We start from the raw sequence: 24,182 nt of genomic DNA on the forward strand, positions 1-24,182 counted from the left end.
TGGCAGCAATGTGGAAAGCCTTCTAAGAAGAGTGGAGGCTGTTATAGCAGTAAAGGGGGCACCAACTCCATGCCCATGATTTTGGAATGAGATGTTCGAAGAGCAGTTGTCCATATACTTTTGGTCATGTAGTGTAGGAGCGACTGCTAAATGACTAAAATGTGAATACAACTTCAGACACTTAACCTTTTGTTTGGCCTTCGTTCACGTTTTACAACTTTATTTTATTCCCATACCTGTTTCAGACATGCATGAAAAGTTAAGACAGGAAAGACAGCAGATGGTTTTAAAGTCCTTTCCTACATACTCTTATCCCTGTCAGTCCTTAAAGAGAGAGCCCTTGCAAGGTTATGATGGTTTATGGGAAATTAAATGGTGCCTGACTTTATATAGGATGCTATGTATGACCAGTCTGAGTGGATAATATGAATGGAAGTCAGCCATCAATCATATTGAAACAGTTTCCGGGTTACCTGCTGATTGCAAAGGGAATCCTTTGGGGCTTGACTCGTGCATGAATATGAGGAGACTCTGTCAGCTGCACTAGAGCCTCTGAAAACAAAAATTGAAAAAAATTGCAGTATAAAAGGAAAAACCTGACCAGCACGTTGTCTCTGTCTTTCTCTCTCTGTCTCTCTCTCTCTCTCTCCCCCCCTGATGCAACAGACATGTTCCCCACAGTGCGTTAATCACATTAATGTGACGAGGGACTCGTGTAGCCAGCAACCACCATTACTTTTCATATTCACTCTCACTGTGTGAATCCCCATCCATTTCCTACCCTCAATGACTGCTTGCCAATTGGCACCATAGTCTCTACATGCACTACTGTTGACCAGAGCAAGGTCATATGATATAGGTTGCCATTTGGGACACATTCAATAAACCTTAACACCCTTCCTAGCATAACTGGGAGGAATAGTTTGCCATGAGTTTTAAAGTACAGTGGCAAGAAAAAGTATGTGAACCCTTTGGAGTTACCTGGATTCCTGCATAAATTTGGCATCAAATTTGATCTGATCTTCATCTAAGTCACAACAATAGACAAACTCGGTGTGCTTAAATAATAATGATAACACACAAATTATTGTAATTGTCTTGTCTATATTGAATACATAATTTAAACATTCACAGTGTAGGTTGGAAAAAGTATGTGAATCCCTAGGACATTGACTTCTCCAAAAGCTAATTGGAGTCAGGAGTCAACTAACCTGGAGTCGAATCAATGAGACGAGATTGGAGAATTTGGTTAGAGATGCCCTGCCCCATAAAAAACACTCACAAAATTTGAGTTTGCTATTCACGAGAAGCATTGCCTGATGTTAACCATGCCTCGAACAAAAGAGATCTCAGAAGACCTCAAATTAGGAATTGTTGCCTTGCATAAAGCTGGAAAGGGTGACAAAAGTATCTATAAAAGTCAGTCCATGGTAAGACAAATTGTTTATAAATGGGGAAATTACAGCACTGTTGCTACTCTTCCTAGGAGTGGCCGTCCTGCAAAGATGACAGCAACAGCACAGTGCAGAACGCTCAATGAGGTTAACAAGAATCCTAGAATGTCAGCTAAAAAATTACAGAAATCTCTGAAACATGCTAACATCTCTGTTGATGAGTCTACAAAACACAAAACACTAAACAAGAATGGTGGTCATGGGAAGACACCATGGAAGAAGCCACTGCTGTCCAGAAAAAACATTGCTGAACATCTGAAGTTCGCAAAAGAGCACCTGGATGTTCCGCTGCGCTACTGGCAAAATATTCTGTGGACAGATTAAACTAAAATTGAGGTTTTTTGGAAGGAACACACAACACTATGTGTGGAGAAAAAAGGCACAGCACACCAACATCAAAACCTCATCCCAACTGTAAACTATGGTGAAGGGAGCATCATGGTTTGGGGCCTGGACATCTTGCTATCATCAACTGAAAAATGTATTCCCAAGTTTATCAAGACATTTTGCAGGAGAATGTAAGGATATCTGTTCACCAATTGAAGTTCAACAGGAGTTGGGTGATGCAATAGGACAACAACCCAAAATACAGAAGTAAATCAATAACAGAATGGGTTGAACAGAAAAAAAATGTGCCTTCTGGAGTGGCCCAGTCAGTCCTGACCTCAATCCGATTGAGATGCTGTGGCATGACCTCGAGAGCGGTTTACAACAGACATCCCAAGAATATTGCTGAACTGAAACAGTTTTGTAAAGAGGAATGATCCAAAAGTCCTCCTGACCATTGTGCAGGACTAATCTGCAACTACAGAAAACATTTGGTTGAGGTTATTGCTGCCGACGGAGGGTCAACCTGTTATTAAATCCAAGGGTTCACATACTTTTCCCAACCTGCACTGTGAATGTTTACTCGGTGTGTTCAATAAAGAAATGAAAAATTATAATTGTTTGTGTTATTAGTTTAAGTGTTTGTCTATTGTTGTGACTTCGATGACGATCAGATCAAATTTCATGACCAATTTATGCAGAAATCCAGGTATTTCTAAAGGGTTCACATACTTTTTATTCCCACTGTATCTAAAAACTCAATTAGTAGGGTGCAGTGCTCCTGGTTAAGGGCACTGGTTAAGGGCACTGTACTGCACCGCCAGCTGTGCCATCAGAGACTCTGGGTTTGCGCCCAGGCTCTGTCGTAACCGGCCACGACTGGGAGGTCCGTGGGGCAATTGGCCTAGCAATCGTCTGGGTTAGGGAGGGCTTGGCCGGTAGGGATGTCCTTGTCTCATCGCACACCAGCGACTCCTGTGGCGGGCCGGGCGCAGTGCGTGCTAACCAAGGTTGCCAGGTGCACGGTGTTTCCTCCGACACATTGGTGCGGCTGGCTTCCGGGTTGGATGCGCGCTGTGTTAAGAAGCAGTGCGGCTTGGTTGGGTTGTGTATCGGAGGACGCATGACTTTCAACCTTCGTCTCTCCCGAGCCCGTACGGGAGTTGTAGCGATGAGACAAGATAGTAGCTACTAAAACAATTGGATACCACGAAATGGGGGAGAAAAAAGGGGTAAAATAAAATAAAAAATCAATCAATCAGTCACTGGAATGTCACGTTGTAAAGTTCTATGGTACTAAATCCAAATCAAATACATGTTTATTTGTCACATGTGCCAAATACAGTACAGTACCTTAATAGAAAATGAATCAAGAAAGTGAGTCATCCAGTGAAATACTACTTGAGTAAAAGTCTAAAAGTATTTGGTTTTAAATATACTTCAGTACCAAAAGTAAATGTAATTTTTTGAAATATACTTAAGTACCGAAAGTAAAAGTGTAAATAATGTCAAAGTCCTTATATTAAGCAAACCAGACGACACCATTTATTTTCTTTTTTATATATTTACGGATAGCCAGGAGCATAATAATAAGTGCGTGAATTGGACTTTCAGTCCTGCTAAGCTTTCAAAATGTAATTTGTACTTTTGGGTGTAAGGGAAAATGTATTTATTTAAGAATGTAGTAAAGTAAAAGTTGTCAAATATATAAATAGTAAAGTACGGATACCCCCCAAAAACGACTTAAGTAGTACTTTAAAGTATTTTTAATTAAGTACTTTACACCACTGGCCAAACTTCACGGTAAGGTGTAGACCTTACCGCGAAATGCTTACTTACAAGCCCGTACTTCACAATACATTAGAACATAAGCTTCCTCAGTTTCAGAGCCGTCAGCAATAATCACAGTAAATTGTGTTTATGAATGCTTACATTACAATAAACACACACACATCATAAGGTACACAGTAAATCCTGTGTCCTTCCAATTGGAAGTTTAACTATCTTTCTGCTCTTATTCTGATAGCTTGTTCCGCTGTTACAACTCGTATTAAGAATGGGTGATATGTTAAACTGTAACTACTGTGATACAATCTGCTATTGTTCTTAAACAGCAGTGTCCCGTGCTGTCATCATGTCGTTGAGTAGTTTATTAATCACTCAGTGTGTCGTTGCTCTCTAAACAGGGTCACCAAGGGACACTAGGTGAAAGTGGGCCATCTGGGGAACCTGGAAGACCGGTACGTCACCATCCATTCATTCACTCACATGATATATTGAATTAGCTATGGTCTTAGCATAGCTTACTTCACATAATATTAGCTCTAGGCTGATATTTGCAGGGATGAGCTGTGTCACGAGATCTAATGTTAAACATTTGTTTGATCCATTATGATCACAAATATAAATGAATAGAATATGACTTTACCGTATGCCTTTAATGACATTTGACCCTGTTTGCTACAGTAGCTACTATATTACAAGAACTGTAACATGCTACAGCAACTCTACAGCAAGTCTACAGCCTGTGTTGTTGAAGGGTTCTGAGGCTTATAGGACCTGGCTTCCCGCTGCTGGATTACCCTCCTGTCAGTCAAAACTCCAACACCTCCAACCAATTAGACGTACCCCCTGACCCTGTGATGTGTTTTGCCCTGGCCCTGTGCCGCCTCGCCTGGCTCACACAGTGCAGGGGTCCAGGGGAGAGCTCTAGAGGAGGCGGGGGGCCACAGAGGCACCAAAACAAACATAAACACAGGGCCTCAAAGGAGCAAGATTCCTGAGCCAGCTCTTTAATTGGGATGAGTGACATCTAACAACAAACCCCAGAGTGTGTTCCTGAGGTCAGACTGCACCCCCAGGGTGGGCAAAAGGGGCTTTGCGGTTATTCTAAACCTTTGTTTTATATCTACCTCTCTCTTTCTCTCCCTCACCTTCCTTTTGTTGTGCAGGGCCCCCCGGGATCTTGTGGGCCAATTGGTACCAGAGGACCCAAAGGCAGATGGGTATGAGATGGAATATTTCTGCACTTACTGTATGTTTCACACTCTTGCCCTTTTGTGACTGTGTAGAGAAGTAGCTACTGATGTAGGATCTGAATTTGATCACCCTGTTGAAGGAGAATTAACCTGCAATGAAGGACATGTTAAACTTGTAGTATATTTGAGGTTTAAAAAAGCTTCTTCTGAATTTTGACATTTCAGACTTGATTTCCCTTAATTCAATTTTCCATGAATTAAAAGCGCACATAATAACAACTCTTCAGCCTTTGGAGTAGGTGAGATGCTTACAGTTTGTCTAGTCAAGTCAGCCCGTTTCAATTCACAAGCCTGTGAGCATGTATGCATTTGTGCTAGTTAATGCATGTCTGTATGTGCTTACACATTGTGTGAGCGTGCACATGTGTGTGTATGGATTTATCTTCACAGATTCTGTTCTAAACGTGTGTGTGTGTGTGGTGCTGGAGTCTTTATCGATATGGTGAGGTGGAGGAAAACATTTAGCTGTGTAATAAAATTATATGGAACTGCTTCTACACATTCTCGGTGTCAGAGGGACTGAGAACCAATCAAATAAAATGTATTTCAGGCCAGATAGCCAAGCATTCAGATGTCGAGACAGCAGGTGAGAAAGAGAGACCCTAGCATTTGTCATCTTCATTGGAAGTCAAAGCTCACCAGCAGCTATTATTTGTTGCCAATAAAAATATAACAATGAACAGTTAAAATGGGGTTCAGTGCAGCTAAATTGCATTTCTGAAAAATGGACTTGGCTGTTCCTGGTTATAGTCACAAGTAGTTGTCCTGGAGGATGATGGACACATTTTGTGAATTAGAGGGACAGGCCATGTTCTAACTTTAACCCCCCAGGGAGTGGTAACTAGGGGTCCACGAAGAGAACAACAAGATGTACCTTTCCACTGTTTACACCAATAATAAGAGGTAAATGGGTTGATCTGTCAATCAGCTGCCTCATGGGGTCAAAAAGGATCATGAAGAAGAAGAGATCATGAATGACAATGATTATGGAGGTCATGAAGAGGAAGATGTTTATCGTGATGATGGAGAAAACAGTGAACAAGTAAGTTCATCTGTAAAATGATGACAGAGACATACACTCTCTTCTACCCAAGTAGCCAGACGCCGCTCTGTTCTGGTGGAAGTGTCGCTGCCGTGTCGGCTCTCCACAGCCTACTGGCAGGCAGTCTGTAGTGATCCCTCCCGAAGGGTTATCCCCCTTCCCTGGAGAATATAGCTAGTAGGATGCTGGATCCAGATGTTTGAGTCCATTTTCTCCATTGCGACCATTATTATGAGCCATTCTCCCCTCAGCAGCCTCCACTGAAACGAATGTACTTGTGCAATCGTCCTCTGTTCTGTCTCCATCTCCATTGACTTCGACCTCGGGTTCAAATCCTCAGAGCTCCCACCCTCATCAGACCGTGAGGCTGTCTGAGACTCCCGTTCATCATCCACGATGGACACTACAACTGGCTCGGGTCCAACTGGCTCCGCCCTTCCGTCCTCAAGGGGTTTGCGAAATCTTTTTCCACACCATTACACAACCACCACCAGCCTGTACCGTTGACACCAGGCAGGATGTGTCCATGGACTCATGATACTTATGCCAAATCCTGAATCTGCCATCAACATGATGTAACAGGAACCGGGATTCGTCGGACCAGGCAATGTTTTTACGCTTAATTGTCCAGTGTTGGTAATCGTGTGCCCGCTGGAGCCACCTATTTACCTTATAACCTATGAGAATGGCACAATAATGCACATTCCTCATGGTTGCTGTTTAACCTATGGGCTCACCCAAGCAATTATCGCCTTTCTCTATCTCAACCAATGGACGTCATTGGTCATTGTAGGCCGTCAGGCCTTATGGTAGGCCATCATTGTAATTAAGAATGTGTTCTTAACTGACTTGCATAGTTAAATAAAGGTTAAATAAAACATTTATTTAAAAAAGTACATCCTCTGGAGCCATCACATCATCTGGCTCTGAGGATCTTCCCTCGGGGATGAGACCTTCCCCCAAACTACTGTATTTAATGAAATATCATATTGCATTCAGTCTCTGTTGTCCATTCAGTTAATCCTGTACTAGATTGAAATATTAATGCGAGCTGCTTCCCCTGCCCATCAATCTGCCTGCTGCTCTGGGACTGACCTGGCTGGCGGGCTGTCTCTCAGACCTGCATGTACCCTCAAAAAGGATCCATCCTTGAAGTAGTAGTTTATTTGTCACATGCGCCGAGTACCACAGGTGTAGCCCTTACCGTGAAATGCTTACTTACAAGCCCGTAACCAACAATGCATTTTTAAGAAAATAGTTTATTAAAAATAAACTAAAGTAAAAAATAAATGTAAAAAAAGTAACAGAATAACATAACAATAATGAGGCTATATACAGGGCTACCGGTACCGAGTCAATGTGCCAGGGTACATGTTAGTCAAGGTCATTTGTAAAAGTGACTATGCATAGATAATAGACAGCGAGTAGCAGCAGTGTAAAAACAAAGGGGGGGATCAATGTAGATTGTCCGGGTTGCCATTTGATTAATTGTTCAGCAGCCTTATGGCTTGGGGGTGAAGCTGTAAAGGAGTCTTTTGGACCTAGACTTGGCGCTCTGGTACCGCTTGCCGTGTGTTAGCAGAGAGAACAGTCTATGACTTGGATGACTGGAGTCTGTGTGAATATACTATTTTTATTTGCATTTTCTTTCACAGTTAAAATAAACAATGTTTGAAATACAGTACATGTATTTTTGTACATTCGATATAACATGGGAACATGATTTTTAAATGAGGTAGGAATGTGTTAGCCCTTTCAAAAATATAAAATACTTAAGAAATACTTTCAAAGCATACATTAGGAAAAAATACAAAATGAAACATGGCAAGTCTTCAAAACGAATAGAAAAATTATAATAGTAAGACGGGCTACTATTAACTTCTTGCATCGAGCAATCCCGTATCCGGGAGCGTAATCTTAGCCTCAAGCTCATTACCATAACGCAACGTTAACTATTCATGAAAATCGCAAATTAAATGAAATAAATATATTGAAACACAAGCTTAGCCTACACTGTCATCTCAGATTTTCAAAATATGCTTTTCAACCATAGCTACACAAGCATTTGTGTAAGAGTATTGATAGCTAGCATAGCATTAAGCCTAGCATTCAGCAGGCAACATTTTCACAAAAACAAGAAAAGCATTCAAATAAAATAATTTACCTTTGAAGAACTTTGGATGTTTTCAATGAGGAGACGCTCAGTTAGATAGCAAATGTTCAGTTTTTCCAAAAATATTATTTGTGTAGGATAAATCGCTCCGTTTTGTTCATCACGTTTGGCTAAGAAAAACCCCGAAAATTCAGTCATTACAACGCCGAACATTTTTCCAAATTAACTCCATAATATCGACAGAAACATGGCAAACGTTGTTTAGAATCAATCCTCAATGTGTTTTTCACATATCTATTCGATGATAAATCATTTGTGGCAGTTGGGTTTCTCCTCTGAAGGAAATGGAAATATACACGCAGCTGGAGATTACGCAATAATTTCGACAGAGGACACCAAGTGGGCACCTGGTAAATGTAGTCTCTTATGGTCAATCTTCCAATGATGTGCCTACAAATACGTCACAATGCTGCAGACACCTTGGGGAAACGACAGAAAGTGTAGACTCATTCCTGGCGCATTCACAGCCATATAAGGAGACATTGGAACACAGCGCCTTCAAAATCTGGGGCATTTCCTGTTTGAAATATCATCTTGGTTTCGCCTGTAGCATCAGTTCTGTGGCACTCACAGATAATATCTTTGCAGTTTTGGAAACGTCAGAGTGTTTTCTTTCCAAAGCTGTCAATTATATGCATAGTCGAGCATCTTTTTGTGACAAAATATCTTGTTTAAAACGGGAACGTTTTTTTATCCAAAAATTAAAAGAGCGCCCCCTATATCGAAGAAGTTAAACACTCAAAGGTAGATCAATTAAATACAAAAGGTTAGGTAGGCATCTCTACATAGGTAAAGAAAGGTTGTCACATTTGGTAGAATTTGTCAGAATAATATTTTATCTTCTCCAATTAACTTGTGTAAGACATCTTTAATCCACACAAAATGAGAAGGAGGGGTGGGCGACTTCCACAGAAGTAAAATCAACCTTCTTGCCAACAAACTCAAAGGCTATAAAGTCAGATGTGTATTTTGGTAATGTTATAAATAATAATGTTATGGCATTAGGCGGAAAAGACACTTGTAGTACTTTAGATATGATATCAAAGATGGCAGAATAATAGTTATGTAGAGAAGATCAGGACCAAAACATATGTATTAATGAAGCAGGGGCTTGCCGACACCTGTCGCAAACAGAATCAAATCAGGATAGACCTTTAGAAAGCCTGAGTTTAGTCCAGTGAGTGCGGTGTAGGATTTTACGGAAGTTGGCAGCCCAATAATAGAACTGGAAATTAGGTAGGGCCATGCCCCCTAAGGGTTTAGGCCTTTGTAGGAACACCTTGCGGATCCTTGGATTTGTTTTATTCCAAATGAAGTGTGAGATAATCCCATCGAGTTTGCATAAAACAACGATTTAGGAATAAAAATAGGTATACATTGAAAAGGGTAGGACAATTTAGGAAGGGTATGCATTTTAACCTAATTATTTTGACCAGCTAATGATAGTGGGAGTAGTGACCATCGTTCAAATTCTTTCTCCAACATAGTAAGGAGAGGAGTAAAATTTACCTTAAAAAGATTATCAAATTCGTCTGTGACATTTACCCCCAAGTATGTACATTTGTTGAGAACTACTCTGAAAGGCAATGTGTGTAATCGGTATTTACGAGCTGCCACATTTAGAGGGAAAAGCTTGCTCTTATTCAGATTTAACTTGCATTAAGCCAAATGCATTAAGAACACAATGGGTAAGGATACATCAGGGTTTGAGATATAGAGAAGCAGGTCATCAGCATAAAGTGAGAACCTCTGTTTGATGTCGCCTCTGAACACTCCCGTTATATGTAGGTTGGATCTAAATGCAATTGCAAGGGGCTCGTTGGTGATGGCAAAAAGTAAGGGAGACATTTGACACCCCCGTCTAGTGCCTCTGAAGAGAGGGAAATAGGCTGAGTGGGTGTTTGTTTGGTCTGACAGATGCAAGTGGAGAAATGAACTTGATTCAAGCAATGGAATTTTTGCCAAGGCTACATTCTTCTAAGGTATGAAAATGGTAGCCCCACTCCACTCTATCAAAATCTTTCTCAGCATCTAGGAGATTAGAATCTCTGGGAGTTGTTTTGAGAGAGAGGAATTATACATAACATTAAAGAGTTGTCTGATATTTGAAAAATAATGGTCAGAGGAAATAACAGGTGGTAAGACCGACTCCAAACGCATAGCTAATAGTTTAGCCAAGAGCTTAACATCCACATTGAGCAGTGAGATTGGGCGATAGGCCCCGCAGAAGAGAGGGTCTTTTATTCCTTTTCAATATCAATGAAATGGATCCCTGTGTTTAGGATAAAGGGAGAGAGACTGATTTAATAAACATATTAATCAAGAGACTATCCAGAAACTACTTATAAAATTATATTGGGTACCCATCTGGTCCAGGACTTTTACCACCTTGCATTGCACGTGCCACCTCTGAAATCTCTTCCATGGTGATAGGTTCTTCCAATTGAAGCTTGGAGACTGAATCATTTGTTGGGACAGTTAAAGTATAACAAAATGTATGAAGAGCAGAGGGGTCAGCAGAGGTGTATAAAGATGCATAGAAGTCCTTAAACTGGTTATTTATTAGTGGGGGATCTATTGTTGCACCTGTAGGTGTTTGAATTTGACAAATTTGTTGAGCAGAGGAAGACGAGAAAAAGTTGATGAGAAAGCAATTTACTTGCCGCGTCACCATACTCATAGTGAGTATGTCACGACTTAAGCAGCAGTTCCTCAATTTGTCCTGTTGACAAGGTATTGAATTCAACTTGTGAAGAGAGTCGGTCCCTGTACACATTTGGGGATGGTGAGGTATCATAAGTACTGTCTAACTGTAAAAAACAAGTTATATTTTTCCATTCAAAACTAGTGTATGAAATTATTTGACCTCTAATGTAGGCCTTAAGTCTCCCACAGAACAGATGCTGAAACATCGGGGGTGTCGTTAGTAGCTAAAAAAACATCAATCTGAGCAGTCAGAAAGTTAACAAAACTTTCATCATATTAAAAAGTCAAGGTACGCGAGGCTCAGTCCCACCACCAACTGATAGCGCTAAAGTCAGAGGGGCGTGATCAGATATGACAATCGAATTGTATGAGCATGAGCGTACAAAGGAAAGAAGTATGTTGTCTAAGAAGAAGTAGTCAATGCAGGTATAAGTGTGATGGACATGGGTGAAAAATGTATATTCCTTAGAAAACGTTGCTTTGCATATTCTGCTGACCAAGACAACCGAACTGTGGCAGGAGCAGAGAATGCTATTCTTTAAAAGTGCCTTCCTCACCATCTTAAATAGGCATTCCCCTCTCAAAAATGTAGAACTAGCAATAGATATAGTCCTTGGTTCACTCCAGACCTGTCTGCTCTTGACCAGCACAAAAACATCCTGTGGCGTTCTGCATTAGCATCGAATAGCCCCCGTGATATGCAACTTTTCAGGAAGTTAGGAACAAATATACACAGGCAGTTAGAAAAGCTAAGGCAAGCTTTTTCAAAGAGAAATTTGCATCCTGTAGTACTAACTCAAAAAGTTTCTGGGACACTGTAAAGTCCATGGAGAATAAGTGCACATCCTCCCAGCTGCCCACTGCTCTGAGGCTAGGAAACACTGTCACCACCGATAAATCCACTTATTGAATTTCAATAAGCATTTCTCTACGGCTGGCCATGCTTTCCACATGGCTACCCCTACCCCGGTCAACTGCCCGGCACCCTCCACAGCAACCCGCCAAAGCCCCCACCATTTCTCCTTTACACAAATCCAGATAGCTGATGTTCCCTACAAATCAGCTGGGCTAGACAATCTGGACCCTCTCTTTCTAAAATTATCTGCCGAAATTGTTGCAACCGCTATTACTAGCCTGTTCAACCTCTCTTTCGTATCGTCTGAGATTCCCAAAGATTGGAAAGCTGCTGCGGTCATCCCCCTCTTCAAAGGGGGTGACACTCTAGACCCAAACTGCTACAGAGCTATATCTATCCTACCCTGTCTTTCTAAGGTCTTCGAAAGCCAAGTTACCAAACAGATTACTGACTATTTAGAATATCACCATACCTTCTCCGCTATGCAATCTGGTTTCAGAGCTGGTCATGGGTGCACCTCAGCCACGCTCAAGGTTCTAAACGACATCATAACCGCCATCGATAAGAGACATTACTGTGCAGCCCCATTCATTGACCTGGCCAAGGCTTTCGACTCAGTCAATCACAACATTCTTATTGGCAGACTCGACAGCCTTGATTTCTCAAATGATTGCCTCGCCTGGTTTACCAACAACTTCTCTGATAGAGTTCAGTGTGTCAAATCGGAGGGCCTGTTGTCCGGACCTCTGACAGTCTCTGTGGGTGTGCCACAGGGTTCAATTCTCGGGCCGACTCTCTTTTCTGTATACATCAATGATGTTGCTCTTGCTGCTGGTGATTCTCTGATCCACCTCTACGCAGTCGACAGCATTCTGTATACTTCTGGCCCCTCCTTGGACACTGTGTTAACTAACCTCCAGACGAGCTTCAATGCCATACAACTCTCCTTCCGTGGCCTCCAACTGCTCTTAAACGCAAGTAAAACTATGCGATCACTGCCCGCACCTGCTCGCCCGTCCAGCATCACTACTCTGGACTGCTCTGACTTAGAATACGTGACTGTAAACTATCCTTCCAGACTCACAATAAGCATCTCCAATACAAAATTAAATCTAGAATAGGCTTCTTATATCGCAACAAAGCACCCTTCACTCATTTTGCCAAACATACCCTCGTAAAACTGACCATCCTACCGATCCTCGACTTCGGTGATGTCATCTATAAAATAGCCTACAACACTCTACTCAACAAACTGGATGCAGTCTCTCACAGTGCCATCCGTTTTGTCACCAAAGCCCCATACACTACCCACCATTGCGACCTGTACGCTCTCGTTGGCTGGCCCTCGCTTCATACTCGTCGCCAAACCCACTGGCTACAGGTTATCTACAAGTCCCTGCTAGGTAAAGCCCCGCCTTATCTCAGCTCACTGGTTACCATAGCAGCACCCACTTGAAGCACGCACTCCAGCAGGTATATCTCACTGGTCACCCCCAATGCCAATTCCTCCTTTGGTTGTCTTTCCTTCCAGTTCTCTGCTGCCAATGACTGGAACGAATTGCAAAAATCTCTGAAGCTGGAGACTCACATCTCCCTCACTAGCTTTAAGCACCAGCTGTCAGAGCAGCTTACAGATCACTGCACCTGTACATAACCCATCTGTAAACAGCCCAACTACCTACCTCATCCCCATACTGGTATCTATTTATTTATTTTGCTCCTTTGCACCCCAGTATCTCTAGCTGCACATCCATCTTCTGCCGATCTACCATTCCAGTGTTTAATTGCTATATTGTAATTACTTCGCCACCATGGCCTATTTATTTCCTTAACTTACCTCATTTGCACTCACTGTATATAGACTTTTTGTTTTCTTTTGTTCTACTGTATTATTGACTGTATGTTTTGTTTATTCCACGTGTAACTCTGTGTTTTTGTATGTGTCGAATTGCTACGCTTTATCTTGGCCAGGTCGCAGTTGCAAATGACAACTTGTTCTCAACTAGCCTACCTGGTTAAATAAAGGTGAATTTAAAAAATATATATATATATGCCTGCCTCTCCACTTGGTAAATCGTTCAAGAAAATCTAAGGCATTGCTGCGGTCTACATACTACGTATGTCAACAATACTTAGTAAGGCGTAATTAATTAAACAATACATTAAACTGATTAAAACACCTGGGTTTGTGAGCAATCTTTCTAATGATTAGGACATATAAACACCGTAATTTGCATTCCAGTGGTTTATTTGATCTGTGCATGTGCTAGCACACTTAGCGTGAGTGAAGTGAGTTCAGAACAACTGAATGTATGCATTTTAGTGGTCATTTTCACATACAAACTTTATATGTCCAAACTCCGAATCAAATATGCTTACCAAAACATGGTCGCTGTGTTGGAACGTTTATTTTGATTGGTGATTTTCTGCATTGCCATCAGGTAGCCTGATTTCAGATGTGTCCATGTAAACATGATTATTAGGGAAATCGTTCTTCTTGCAAAGCAAGTAAACGTTTTAATCAAACTCTTATATTAATCTGATTATCCACATTAATCACATTATTGTGTGAATGTAACGGTACTCAATGTAGCATAGGCTCACGGTTATTAAGTCATGTTTTTTTTATTAAGTCAGGCTCCTGAGTGGTGCAGCGGTCTAAGGCACTGCATCTCAGTGTGCAAGGGTGTCATTACAGACCTTGGTTTGATTCCAGGCTGTATCACATCCGGCCATGATTGGGAGTCCCATAGGGCGGGGCACAATTGGCCCATCGTTGTCCGGGTTTGGCCGGGGTAGGCCGTCATTGTAAATAATAATTTGTTCTTAACTGACTTGCCTAGTTAAATAAAGGTTAAATAAAATATATTATTACTTTGTTTACAATCTGAGCAGTAGATCTCGGCTTGCATTTGTACTTTTTTACCCTTTAGGGGTAAATCAGCTTTAATATTGCCGATAGATTGTGGGTTCCATCAATGCATAATTTATAATCCCCGATATATACAGTATATATTTTGCACATTTTGTTACATTACAGTCTTATTCTAAAATTGATTAAATTGTTTGTTCCCTCATCAATCTACAAACAATACCCCATAATGACAAAGCAGGTTTTTATACATGTTTTCACATTTATAAAAAAACAACAACTGAAATATCACATATACACGCACAGCTATTTTTAGGTCTCTCCAGAGATGTTCGATAGGGCTCAAGTTAAGGCTCTGGCTGAGCCGCTCAAGGACATTGAGACTTGTCCCGAAGCCACTCCTGCGTTGTCTTGGTTGTGTGCTTAGGGTCGTTGTCCTTCACACCAGTCTGAGGTCCTGAGCTCTCTGGAGCAGGTTTTCATCAAGGATCTCTCTGTGCGTTGCTCCGTTCATCTTTCCTTCAATCCATACTAGTCTCCCAGTCCCTGAATAATATCCCCACAGCATGTTGCTGCCACCCCCATGCTTCACCGTAGGGATGGTGCCAAGTTTCCTCCGGACATGACGCTTGCCATTCAGGCCGAAGTGTTCAATCTTGGTTTCATCAGACCAGAGAATCTTGTTTCTGAGTCCTTTAGGTATCTTTTGGCAAACTCCAAGCGGGCTGTCATGTACCTTTTACTGAGGAGCGGCTTCCATCTGGCCACTCTACCATAAAGGCCTGATTATTGGAATGTTGCAGAGATGGTTGTCCTTCTGGAAGTTTATCCCATCTCCACAGAGGAACTCTGGAGAGTGACCATCGGGTTCTTGGTCACCTCCCTGACCAAGGCCCTCTCCCCCGATTGCTCAGTTTGGGCGACCTCATTGCTTGGTGTTTGATCTGACATGCACTGTCAACTGTGGGACCTTATATAGACAGGTGTGTGTCTTTCCAAATCATGTCCAATCAATTGAATTTACCACAGGTGGACTCCAATCAAGTTGTAGAAACATCTCAAGGATGATCAATGGAAACAGGATGCACCTGAGCTGAATTTTGAGTCTCATAGCAGTGGGTCTGAATGCTTATGTAAATATATGTTTAATACATTTGCAAACATTTCTAAAAACCTGTTTTTGCTTTGTCATTGTGGGTTATTGTGTGTAGATTAGATTAAAATTAGATTACATTTTTTACTCAATCTAAATGAATCAATTTTACTAAAGGTTGTAACGTAACAAAATATGGGAAAAGTAAAGGTCTCAATACTTTCCAAATCCACAATATATATTTGCTTATTTTTTTTATATTTCTTCCTTTGTTATTTTCCCCTAACCCTACCTCCCCTCCCCTAATTGGAGTAAACTAATGGAAAACAATACTTAGGCTTCTACTTCCAGCTTATACATACTGTCACGATGTATAAAGGATTGGAGACAGGCGCAGGAATACATAACAGGGGGTTTTAATACTCCACCCAAAAATACATACAACATGCCTTGAAAGGCACAGGGACGAAGCCCAAAACAAACACATATACAAAAACACAAACATAAGAGCGAGGAAAAAACTCAAAATACACGGGACGAGACCCATAATGTACCCACAAGTACACAATACACGCAGCACAAAAGCCGAAGCAACAAAGCACTGGAGCTCACAAGACCAACGGACATGGGAACAATAACCGACCAGATAATGGTGAATAGAGGGTACATATATACAATTACTAATCAGAGGAATGGGAACCAGGTCTGTGTAATGAAACAGTTCAGTGACGCCTAGAGGCCGGTGACGTAGACCTCTGGAGCTGGTCCACGGAATGAGCAGCAGTACTGGGGTAATCTGTGACAGTACCCCTGCCGCGCTGCACTAGCAGCGAGACTACACCGGCCTCGAGGAAGACCACAGGGACAGGGTGCGGGTTGGTCAGGGCCAGTTGCAGCTGCCGATGTTGAGTTGTCGTCAGACAGGCCAGTTGCAGCTGCCGAAGATGCGGCAGCATCGGACGGACCAGTTGCAGCTGCATCGGACAGGCCAGTTGCAGCTGCTGATGTTGCGGCGTCAGACGGACCAGACGGACCAGTTGTGATGGCGTCGGACGGACCAGTTGCAGCTGCTGAAGTTGCAGCATCTGACGGACCAGTTGTGGTGGCGTCGGACGGACCAGTTGCGGCATCGTCGGATAGGCCAGTTGCGGCAGCGTCGCACGGGCCAGTTGCAGCTGCCGAAGTTGTGGCGGTGGCGGACGGGCCAGGTGCAGCTGCCGAAGTTGCAGCGGCGGAAGAGGCGACTCTGGGATATTAGCCTTCTAGGCAGAGTTCCTCTGTTCAGTGTCTGTTATTTTGCCCATCTTAATATTTTATTTTTATTGGCCAGTCTGAGAAACGGCTTTTTCTCTGCAATTCTGCCTAAAAAGCCAGCATCCCGGAGTCACCTCTTCACTGTTGACGTTGAGACTGGTGTTTTTAAGGGTACTATTTAATGAAGCTGCCAGTTGAAGACTTGTGAGGTGTCTGTTTCTCAAACTAGACACTCTATTGTACTTGTCCTCTTGCTCAGTTGTGCGCCGGGGCCTCCCACTCCTCTTTCAATATTGGTTAGGGCCAGTTTGCGCTGTTTTGTGAGGAGAGTAGTACACAGAGTTGTACGAGATCTTCAGTTTCTTGGCAATTTCTCGCATGGAATAGCCTTCATTTCTCAGAACAAGAATAGACTGACGAGTTTCAGAAGAAAGTTATTTGTTTCTGGCCATTTTGAGCCTGTAATCGAACCCACAAATGCTAATGCTACAGATACTCAACTAGTCTAAATTAGGCCATTTTTTTTTCTTTAATCAGAACACAAAAAATGTGCTTTTCTTTAAAAAACAAGGACATTTCTAAGTGACCCCAAACTTTTGAACGGTAGTGTATGTCTGCGATTTAGTACATACTCTCTGCCCGTTAAAATTACAAATGCAAACAACAACCACAGAGGAACATTTTTATTCCTTGCTGACAAAATACACCCTCACATTCACTTATTGATATACATGGGGGTACACAGATGTTTTTAAGGCAATGATGGCTTATGTAAAGTAAGAGTCTGTTGTGCTGTGCTATGTTGTGGCTGTCTATCTGGCTGGCTGTTTTACAGCGACCTCTACTGGTCTAAATTATACTCCTTTCTTTTTCAGGGTGCGAGAGGGCCCGACGGTCCAACGGGGAAGCTGGGGTTAGTGGGCATGAAGGTAAGACTCCTGCTTGTGTCAAAGGTCACAGTCCTGCAGGGTGTAAGGGACTTCAGCTGTGACGTACACCCCCAGAAAAGACCAAGCTGCAGATACACATGGGGCCCACATAAAAAATACTACAGTTTACTGTAGATTACTATAGTATTTACTATAGAATTATATAGTAAACTGTTGTAAACTATAGTATACTGTAGAATCCTATAATCCACACTGGAGTATTCGTCGATTGTGTCGTGCTTACTTAAGAATTGTGTAGTATACTATAGAATACTACACTGAGTATACAAAACATTAACACCTGCTCTTTCCTTGACATAGACTGACCATAGACTTTCACTTAAATCCACTTCAATCAGTGTAGATGAGACAAGAGGAGGAGACAGGTTAAAAAAAAAACTTTGTCTATGCCCTGTCAAAAGGAAGTTTATTCTGAAGTATCTGTCCTACAGTATATCTGAATGTTGTCAGAAAGATCAGGAAACATATTTATTTATTTTTTACATGTTTTTTTACATATTTTTGGCACTAAACAGTGTTCAGATACTGTATACTTTCATTCCTTTTTTCAACTGGTACCGGGGGACCATCATACGAGTCTTGTGAGGCCTGTGGGCATCCTACAGCAAAAAAAAACGTTACAGACAGAAGTCGGTACAGCCGATCTGCCAAGTCCCATTACGCTTCTGGGGGTCGTAGAGCAAATCTGAGAAAACCATCGCGTTCGTGAGAGTCATCTTTCCATAGAGGGGTCATAATAGTAGGCTACAGATGATTTTGTGAGAAGACTGATTTTTGGGATGTCTCATGGTCAGACAAACACCTCTCTAGTTCTGTCACCTTCCACCGCATATGCGGAAGTGCGACATAGGCAGATTTGGTGAATTGAGACGCATCCAATGCAAAAACAAATCTCTAAACTGACAGATTCTTATGGAGAGTTTTTCATTATGGGGTATTTCTGCGGGTATTTACTGTAGTGTTTTTGCAGACAAGACTGTAGTATACTATACATAATATTATTGCAGACATGACGGTAGTAACACCGGCCGACTAGGGTTAGCTAACATGGAACAACTGCCAGTTACTGTTTAATGTGGGGAACATCTCAAACAGAACATAAAACACAGGTTCGTGACAGGCCACCTATTGAGATGGGTCAACAGTTCTGAGCAATGCAACGGACCAGAAAACACCTTAGCAAAAACACTACAGTAAATACTACAGTATACTGGTCATGTCCACAAAAACACTACAGTAAATACTACAGTATACGAGTCATGTCCACAAAAACACTACAGTGAATACTTGAGTAAAGTCTGCAAAAACACTACAGTGAATACTACACTATACTAGTCATGTCCGCAAAAACACTACAGCGAATACTACAGTATGGTGGTCATATCAAATCAAATTGTATTTGTCACATACACATGTGACACACATCTAACCTAACAATTCCACAACAACTACCTTATACACACAACTGTAAAGGAATTACCAAGAATATGTACATAAAAAAATATATGAATGAGATGCAGTAGATGGTATAGAGTACAGTATATACATATGAGATGATTAATGTAGGGTATGTAAACATTATATGAAGTGGCATTGTTTAAAGTGGCTAGTGATACATTTATTACATACATTTTTCCATTATTAAAGTGGCTGGAGTTGAGTCAGTATGTTGGCAGCAACCACTCAATGTTAGTGATGGCCTTGAGATAGAAGCTGTTTTTCAGTCTCTCGGTCCCTGCTTTGATGCACCTGTACTGACCTCGCCTTCTGGATGATAGCAGGGTGAACAGGCAGTGGCTCGGGTGGATGCTCTTGATTGTGCATCTGTAAAAGTTTGTGAGTGCTTTTGGTAACAAGCCAAATTTCTTCAGCCTCCTGAAGTTGAAGAGGCGCTGCTGCACCTTCTTCACCATGCTGTCTGTGTGGGTGGACCATTTCAGTTTGTCCGTGATGTGTACGCCGAGGAACTTAAAACTTTCTACCCTCTCCACTACTGTCCCGTCGATGTGGATAGAGGGGTGCTCCCTCTGCTGTTTCCTGAAGTCTACGATCATCTCCTTTGTTTTGTTAACGTTGAGTGTGAGGTTATTTTCCTGACACCACACTCCGAGGGCCCTCACCTCCTCCCTGTAGGCCATCTCGTTGTTGTTGGTAATCAAGCCTACCCCTGTAGTGTCATCTGCAATCTTGATGATTGAGTTGGAGGCATGCATGACCACGCAGTCGTGGGTGAACAGGGAATACAGGAGAGGGCTGAGAAAGCACCCATGTGGGTCCCCAGTGTTGAGGATCAGCCGGGTGGAGATGTTGTTACCTACCTTCACTACCTGGGGGCGGCCCGTCAGGAAGTCCAGGACCCAGTTGCACAGGGCATGGTCTCGAGCTTGATGACGAGCTTGGAGGGTACTATGGTGTTAACTGCTGAGCTGTAGTCAATGAACAGCATTCTCGCATAGGTATTCCTCTTGTCCAGATGGGTTAAGGCAGTGTGCAGTGTGATTGTGATTGCTTCGTCTGTGGACCTATTGGGGCGGTAAGCAAATTGGAGTGGGTCTGGGGTGTCAGGTAGAGTGGAGGTGATATGATCCTTGCCTAGTCTCTCAAAGCACTTCATGATGACGGAAGTGAGTGCTACGGGGCAATAGTCGTTTAGCTCAGTTACCTTAGCTTTCTTGGGAACAGGAACAAAGGTGGCCATCTTGAAGCATATGGGAACAGCAGACTAGGATAAGGATTGATTGAATATGTCCGTAAACACACCAGCCAGCTGGTCTGCGCATGCTCTGAGGACAGGGCTGGGGATGCTGACTGGGCCTGCAGCTTTGTGAGGGTTGACACGTTTAAATGTTTTACTCTCGTCGGCTGCAGTGAAGGAGAGCCCGCAGGTTTTGGTAGCGGGCCGTGTCAGTGGCACTGTATTGTCCTCAAAGCGAGCAACAAAGTTGTTTAGTCAGTCTGGGAGCAAGACATCCTGGTCCGCGACAGGGCTGATTTTCCTTTTATAGTCCGTGATTGACTGAAGACCCTGCCACGTACCTCTCGTGTCAGAGCGGTTGAATAGCGACTCTACTTTGTCTCTATACTGACGCTTAGCTTGTTTGATTGCCTATGATAGGTCACCACCAACTCACAGAAAAACACAGCCATTTTTCCAGCCAAAGAGAGGAGTCACAAAAAGCACAAAGAGATAAAATGAATCACTAACCTTTGATGATCTTCATCAGATGACACTCATAGGACTTCATGTTACACAATACATGTATGTTTTGTTCGATAAAGTGCATATTTATATTTTTAAAAATCATTTTACATGAGTTCAGTAGTTCTAAAACATGCAGTGATTGTGCAGAGAGACACATCTATTTACAGAAATACTCATTATAAATCTTGATGAAAATACAAGTGTTATACATGCAATTAGATATACTTCTCCTTAATGCAACCGCTGTGTCAGATTTCAAAAAGACTTTACGGAAAAAGCAAACCATGCAATAATCTGAGTACAGTGTTCAGACAACAAAGCAGCCAAATAGATATCCGCCATATTGGGTAGTCAACATTAGTCATAAATAGCATTATAAATATTCACTTACCTTTTATGATCTTCATCAGAATGCACTCCCAGGAATCGCAGTTCCACAATAAATATTTGTTTTGTTCGATAATGTCCATAATTTATGTCCAAATAGCTTCTTTTGTTATGGCGTTTGGTAAACAAATCCAAAAGCGCGTTCAGGTCCTGTCACTCCCTGGCCTTAGTTATGTGTTTTCTTTATTATTTTGGTTAGGCCAGGGTGTGACATGGGTGATTTATTTGTGTTTCGTCTTGTCTAGGGGTTCATTAGATTTATGGGGTTGTGTTCAGTTTACTTGTCTAGGTAAGTCTATGTTTGCCTAGAGTGGTTCTCAATCAGAGGCAGGTGTTTATCGTTGTCTCTGATTGGGAACCATATTTAGGCAGCCATATTCTTTGGGCATTTTGTGGGTGGTTGTCTCCTGTGTCAGTGTTTGTGCCACACGGGACTGTTCGGGTTTTCACGTTTCTTGTTTTGTATTCTGTTCATGTATAGTTTCTCTGATTAAAGAACCATGAACTTTAACCACGCTGCATATTGGTCCTCCGATCCTTCTCGCCTCTCCTCTTCGGAAGAAGAGGAGGAAATCCCTTACAGGTCCAGCCGAACATCAGACAAATAGTTAAAAAGTTCCGTTACAGCCCGTAGAAACTTGTCAAACTAAGTATAGAATCAATCTTTAGGATGTTTTTATCATAATAATAATGATCCAACCGGAGAATTCCGATGTCTGTAGAAAAGCAATGGAACGAGAGCTAACTCTCTCGTGACCGCGCCTCAGAGCCTGTGGCACTCTGCCAGACACCTGACTCATTCCTCTCTCATTCGGTCCCACCTCACAGTAGAAGCCTCAAACAATGTTCTAAAGACTGTTGACATCTAGTGGGAGCCTTAGGAAGTGCAACATAACCAATATCCCACTGTATCTACAATAGGGGCTGAGTTTAAAAAAACTACAAGCCTCAGATTTCCCACTTTCTGGTTGGATTTGTCTCAGATTTTCGCCAGCCATATGAGTTCTGTTATACTCACAGACATTATTCAAACAGTTTTAGAAACTTCAGAGTGTTTTGTATCCAATACTACTAATAATATGTATATATTAGCATCTGGGACAGAGTAGCAGGCAGTTTACTCTGGGCACCTTATTCATCCAAGCTACTCAATACTGCCCCCATGCCACCAAGAAGTTAAAAGCAGTGGTTCGCGCTTTCAGTTTTGCGCGAATGCTGCCATCAATCCACGGTTTCTGATTTGGGAATGTTTTAATAGACGCTGTGGGTACGACATCGCCGATGTACTTACTAATAAACCCGCTCACCGAATCAGCGTATTCATCAATGTTGTTGTTCGACGCAGTGCGGAACATATCCCAGTCCACGTGATTGAAGCAATCTTGAAGCGTGGAATCCAATTGGTTGGACCAGCGTTGGACAGACCTGAGCATGGGAGCTTCCTGTTTTAGTTTCTGTCTATAGGCTGGGAACAACTAAATGGAGTCATGGTCAGCTTTTCCGAAAGGAGGGCAGCGGAGGGCCTTATTTGCGGCGGAGGGCCTTATTTGCAGAAGTTAGAATAACAATGATCTCGGGTTTTGCCAGCCCTGGTTGCGCAATCGATATGCTTATATAATTCAGGGAGCCATGTTTTCAGATTAGCCTTGTTGAAATCCCCATCTACAATAAATGCAGCCTCAGGATATGTGGTTTCCAGTTTACATAGAGTCAAATGAAGTTCTTTCAGGGCCATCGATGTGTCTGCTTGGGGGGGGATATACACAATTGTGATTTTGATCGAAGAGAATTCTCTAGGTAGATAATGCGGTCAGCATTTGATTGTGAGTAATTCTAAGTCAGGTGAACAGAAGGACTTGAGATCCTGTATGTTGTTATGATCACACCACGTCGCCTTAATCATAAGGCATACACCCCCGCCCTTCTTCTTACCAGAAAGATGTTTGTTTCTGTCGGCGCGATGCATGAAGAAAACAGCTGGCTGTACCGACTCCGATAGCGTGTCTCGAGTGAGCCATGTTTCCGTGAAACAAAGAACGTTAGTCTCTGAGGTCTCTCTGGAATGCAACCCTTGCTCGGATTTCGTCTACCTTGTTGTCAAGAGACTGGACATTGGCGAGTAGTATGCTCGGGAGAAGTGAGCGATGTGTCTGACCAGAAGACCGCTCTGTCTGCCCCTTCTACGGCGTCGTTGTTTTGGGTCGCCGGCTGGGATCCGGTCCGTTGTCCTGGGTTGTGGGCAAAACAGAGATCCGCTTCGGGAAAGTCGTATTACTGGTTGTAATGTTGGTGAGTTGACGTTGCTCTTATATCCAATAGTTCCTCCCGGTTGTATGTAATAAAACCTAAGATTACCTGGTGTAACAATGTAAGAAATAAAACGTAAAAAAACAAAATACTGCATTCCTAGGAAGGCGAAGCGAGGCGGACATCTCTGTCGGCGCCGGAAGTGCTCACAGAAACACTACAGTAAATGCTACAGTATACTAGTCATGTCTGCAAAAATACTACAGTGAATACTATAGTGTATTACAGTCATGTCCGCAAAAACACTGCAGTATATACTGCAGTATTTAGACCATAGTATACTATAATATTGTTTCATATGGGGGAGAGAGTAAAAAGCATTTTATAGACACATTGACACTCACGTATGTCTTATTGTATAGACACTGCACTGCATTAAGCTGCACACAATTCATCAGACAGTTAGTGATTTTGTCTCTGTCTCTCCATCCATATATCTGCTGTCTGCTTTCCTGATGTTTGTCTCTTGGTCTGTCTTTTTCCTCTCACTCAAACACGCACACACACACACTCTTCTGTCA

General features: G+C 42.3%; 1 protein-coding gene across 1 annotated transcript in view; it reads left to right on the forward strand.

Annotated features, from left to right (window-relative positions):
* The window catches only part of col27a1a (collagen, type XXVII, alpha 1a), a 250,288-nt gene that overhangs the window by 135,717 nt on the left and 90,389 nt on the right, over positions 1–24,182 (forward strand). The window contains exons 27-29 of the mRNA XM_029657740.2: positions 3,968–4,021; positions 4,733–4,786; positions 17,691–17,744. Of these exons, the coding sequence (XP_029513600.1) occupies positions 3,968–4,021; positions 4,733–4,786; positions 17,691–17,744 (162 nt within the window). The remainder of the gene's footprint in view (positions 1–3,967; positions 4,022–4,732; positions 4,787–17,690; positions 17,745–24,182) is intronic.

The sequence above is a fragment of the Oncorhynchus nerka genome, linkage group LG4, assembly GCF_034236695.1.
Source record: "Oncorhynchus nerka isolate Pitt River linkage group LG4, Oner_Uvic_2.0, whole genome shotgun sequence".
Lineage (NCBI taxonomy): Eukaryota > Metazoa > Chordata > Actinopteri > Salmoniformes > Salmonidae > Oncorhynchus > Oncorhynchus nerka.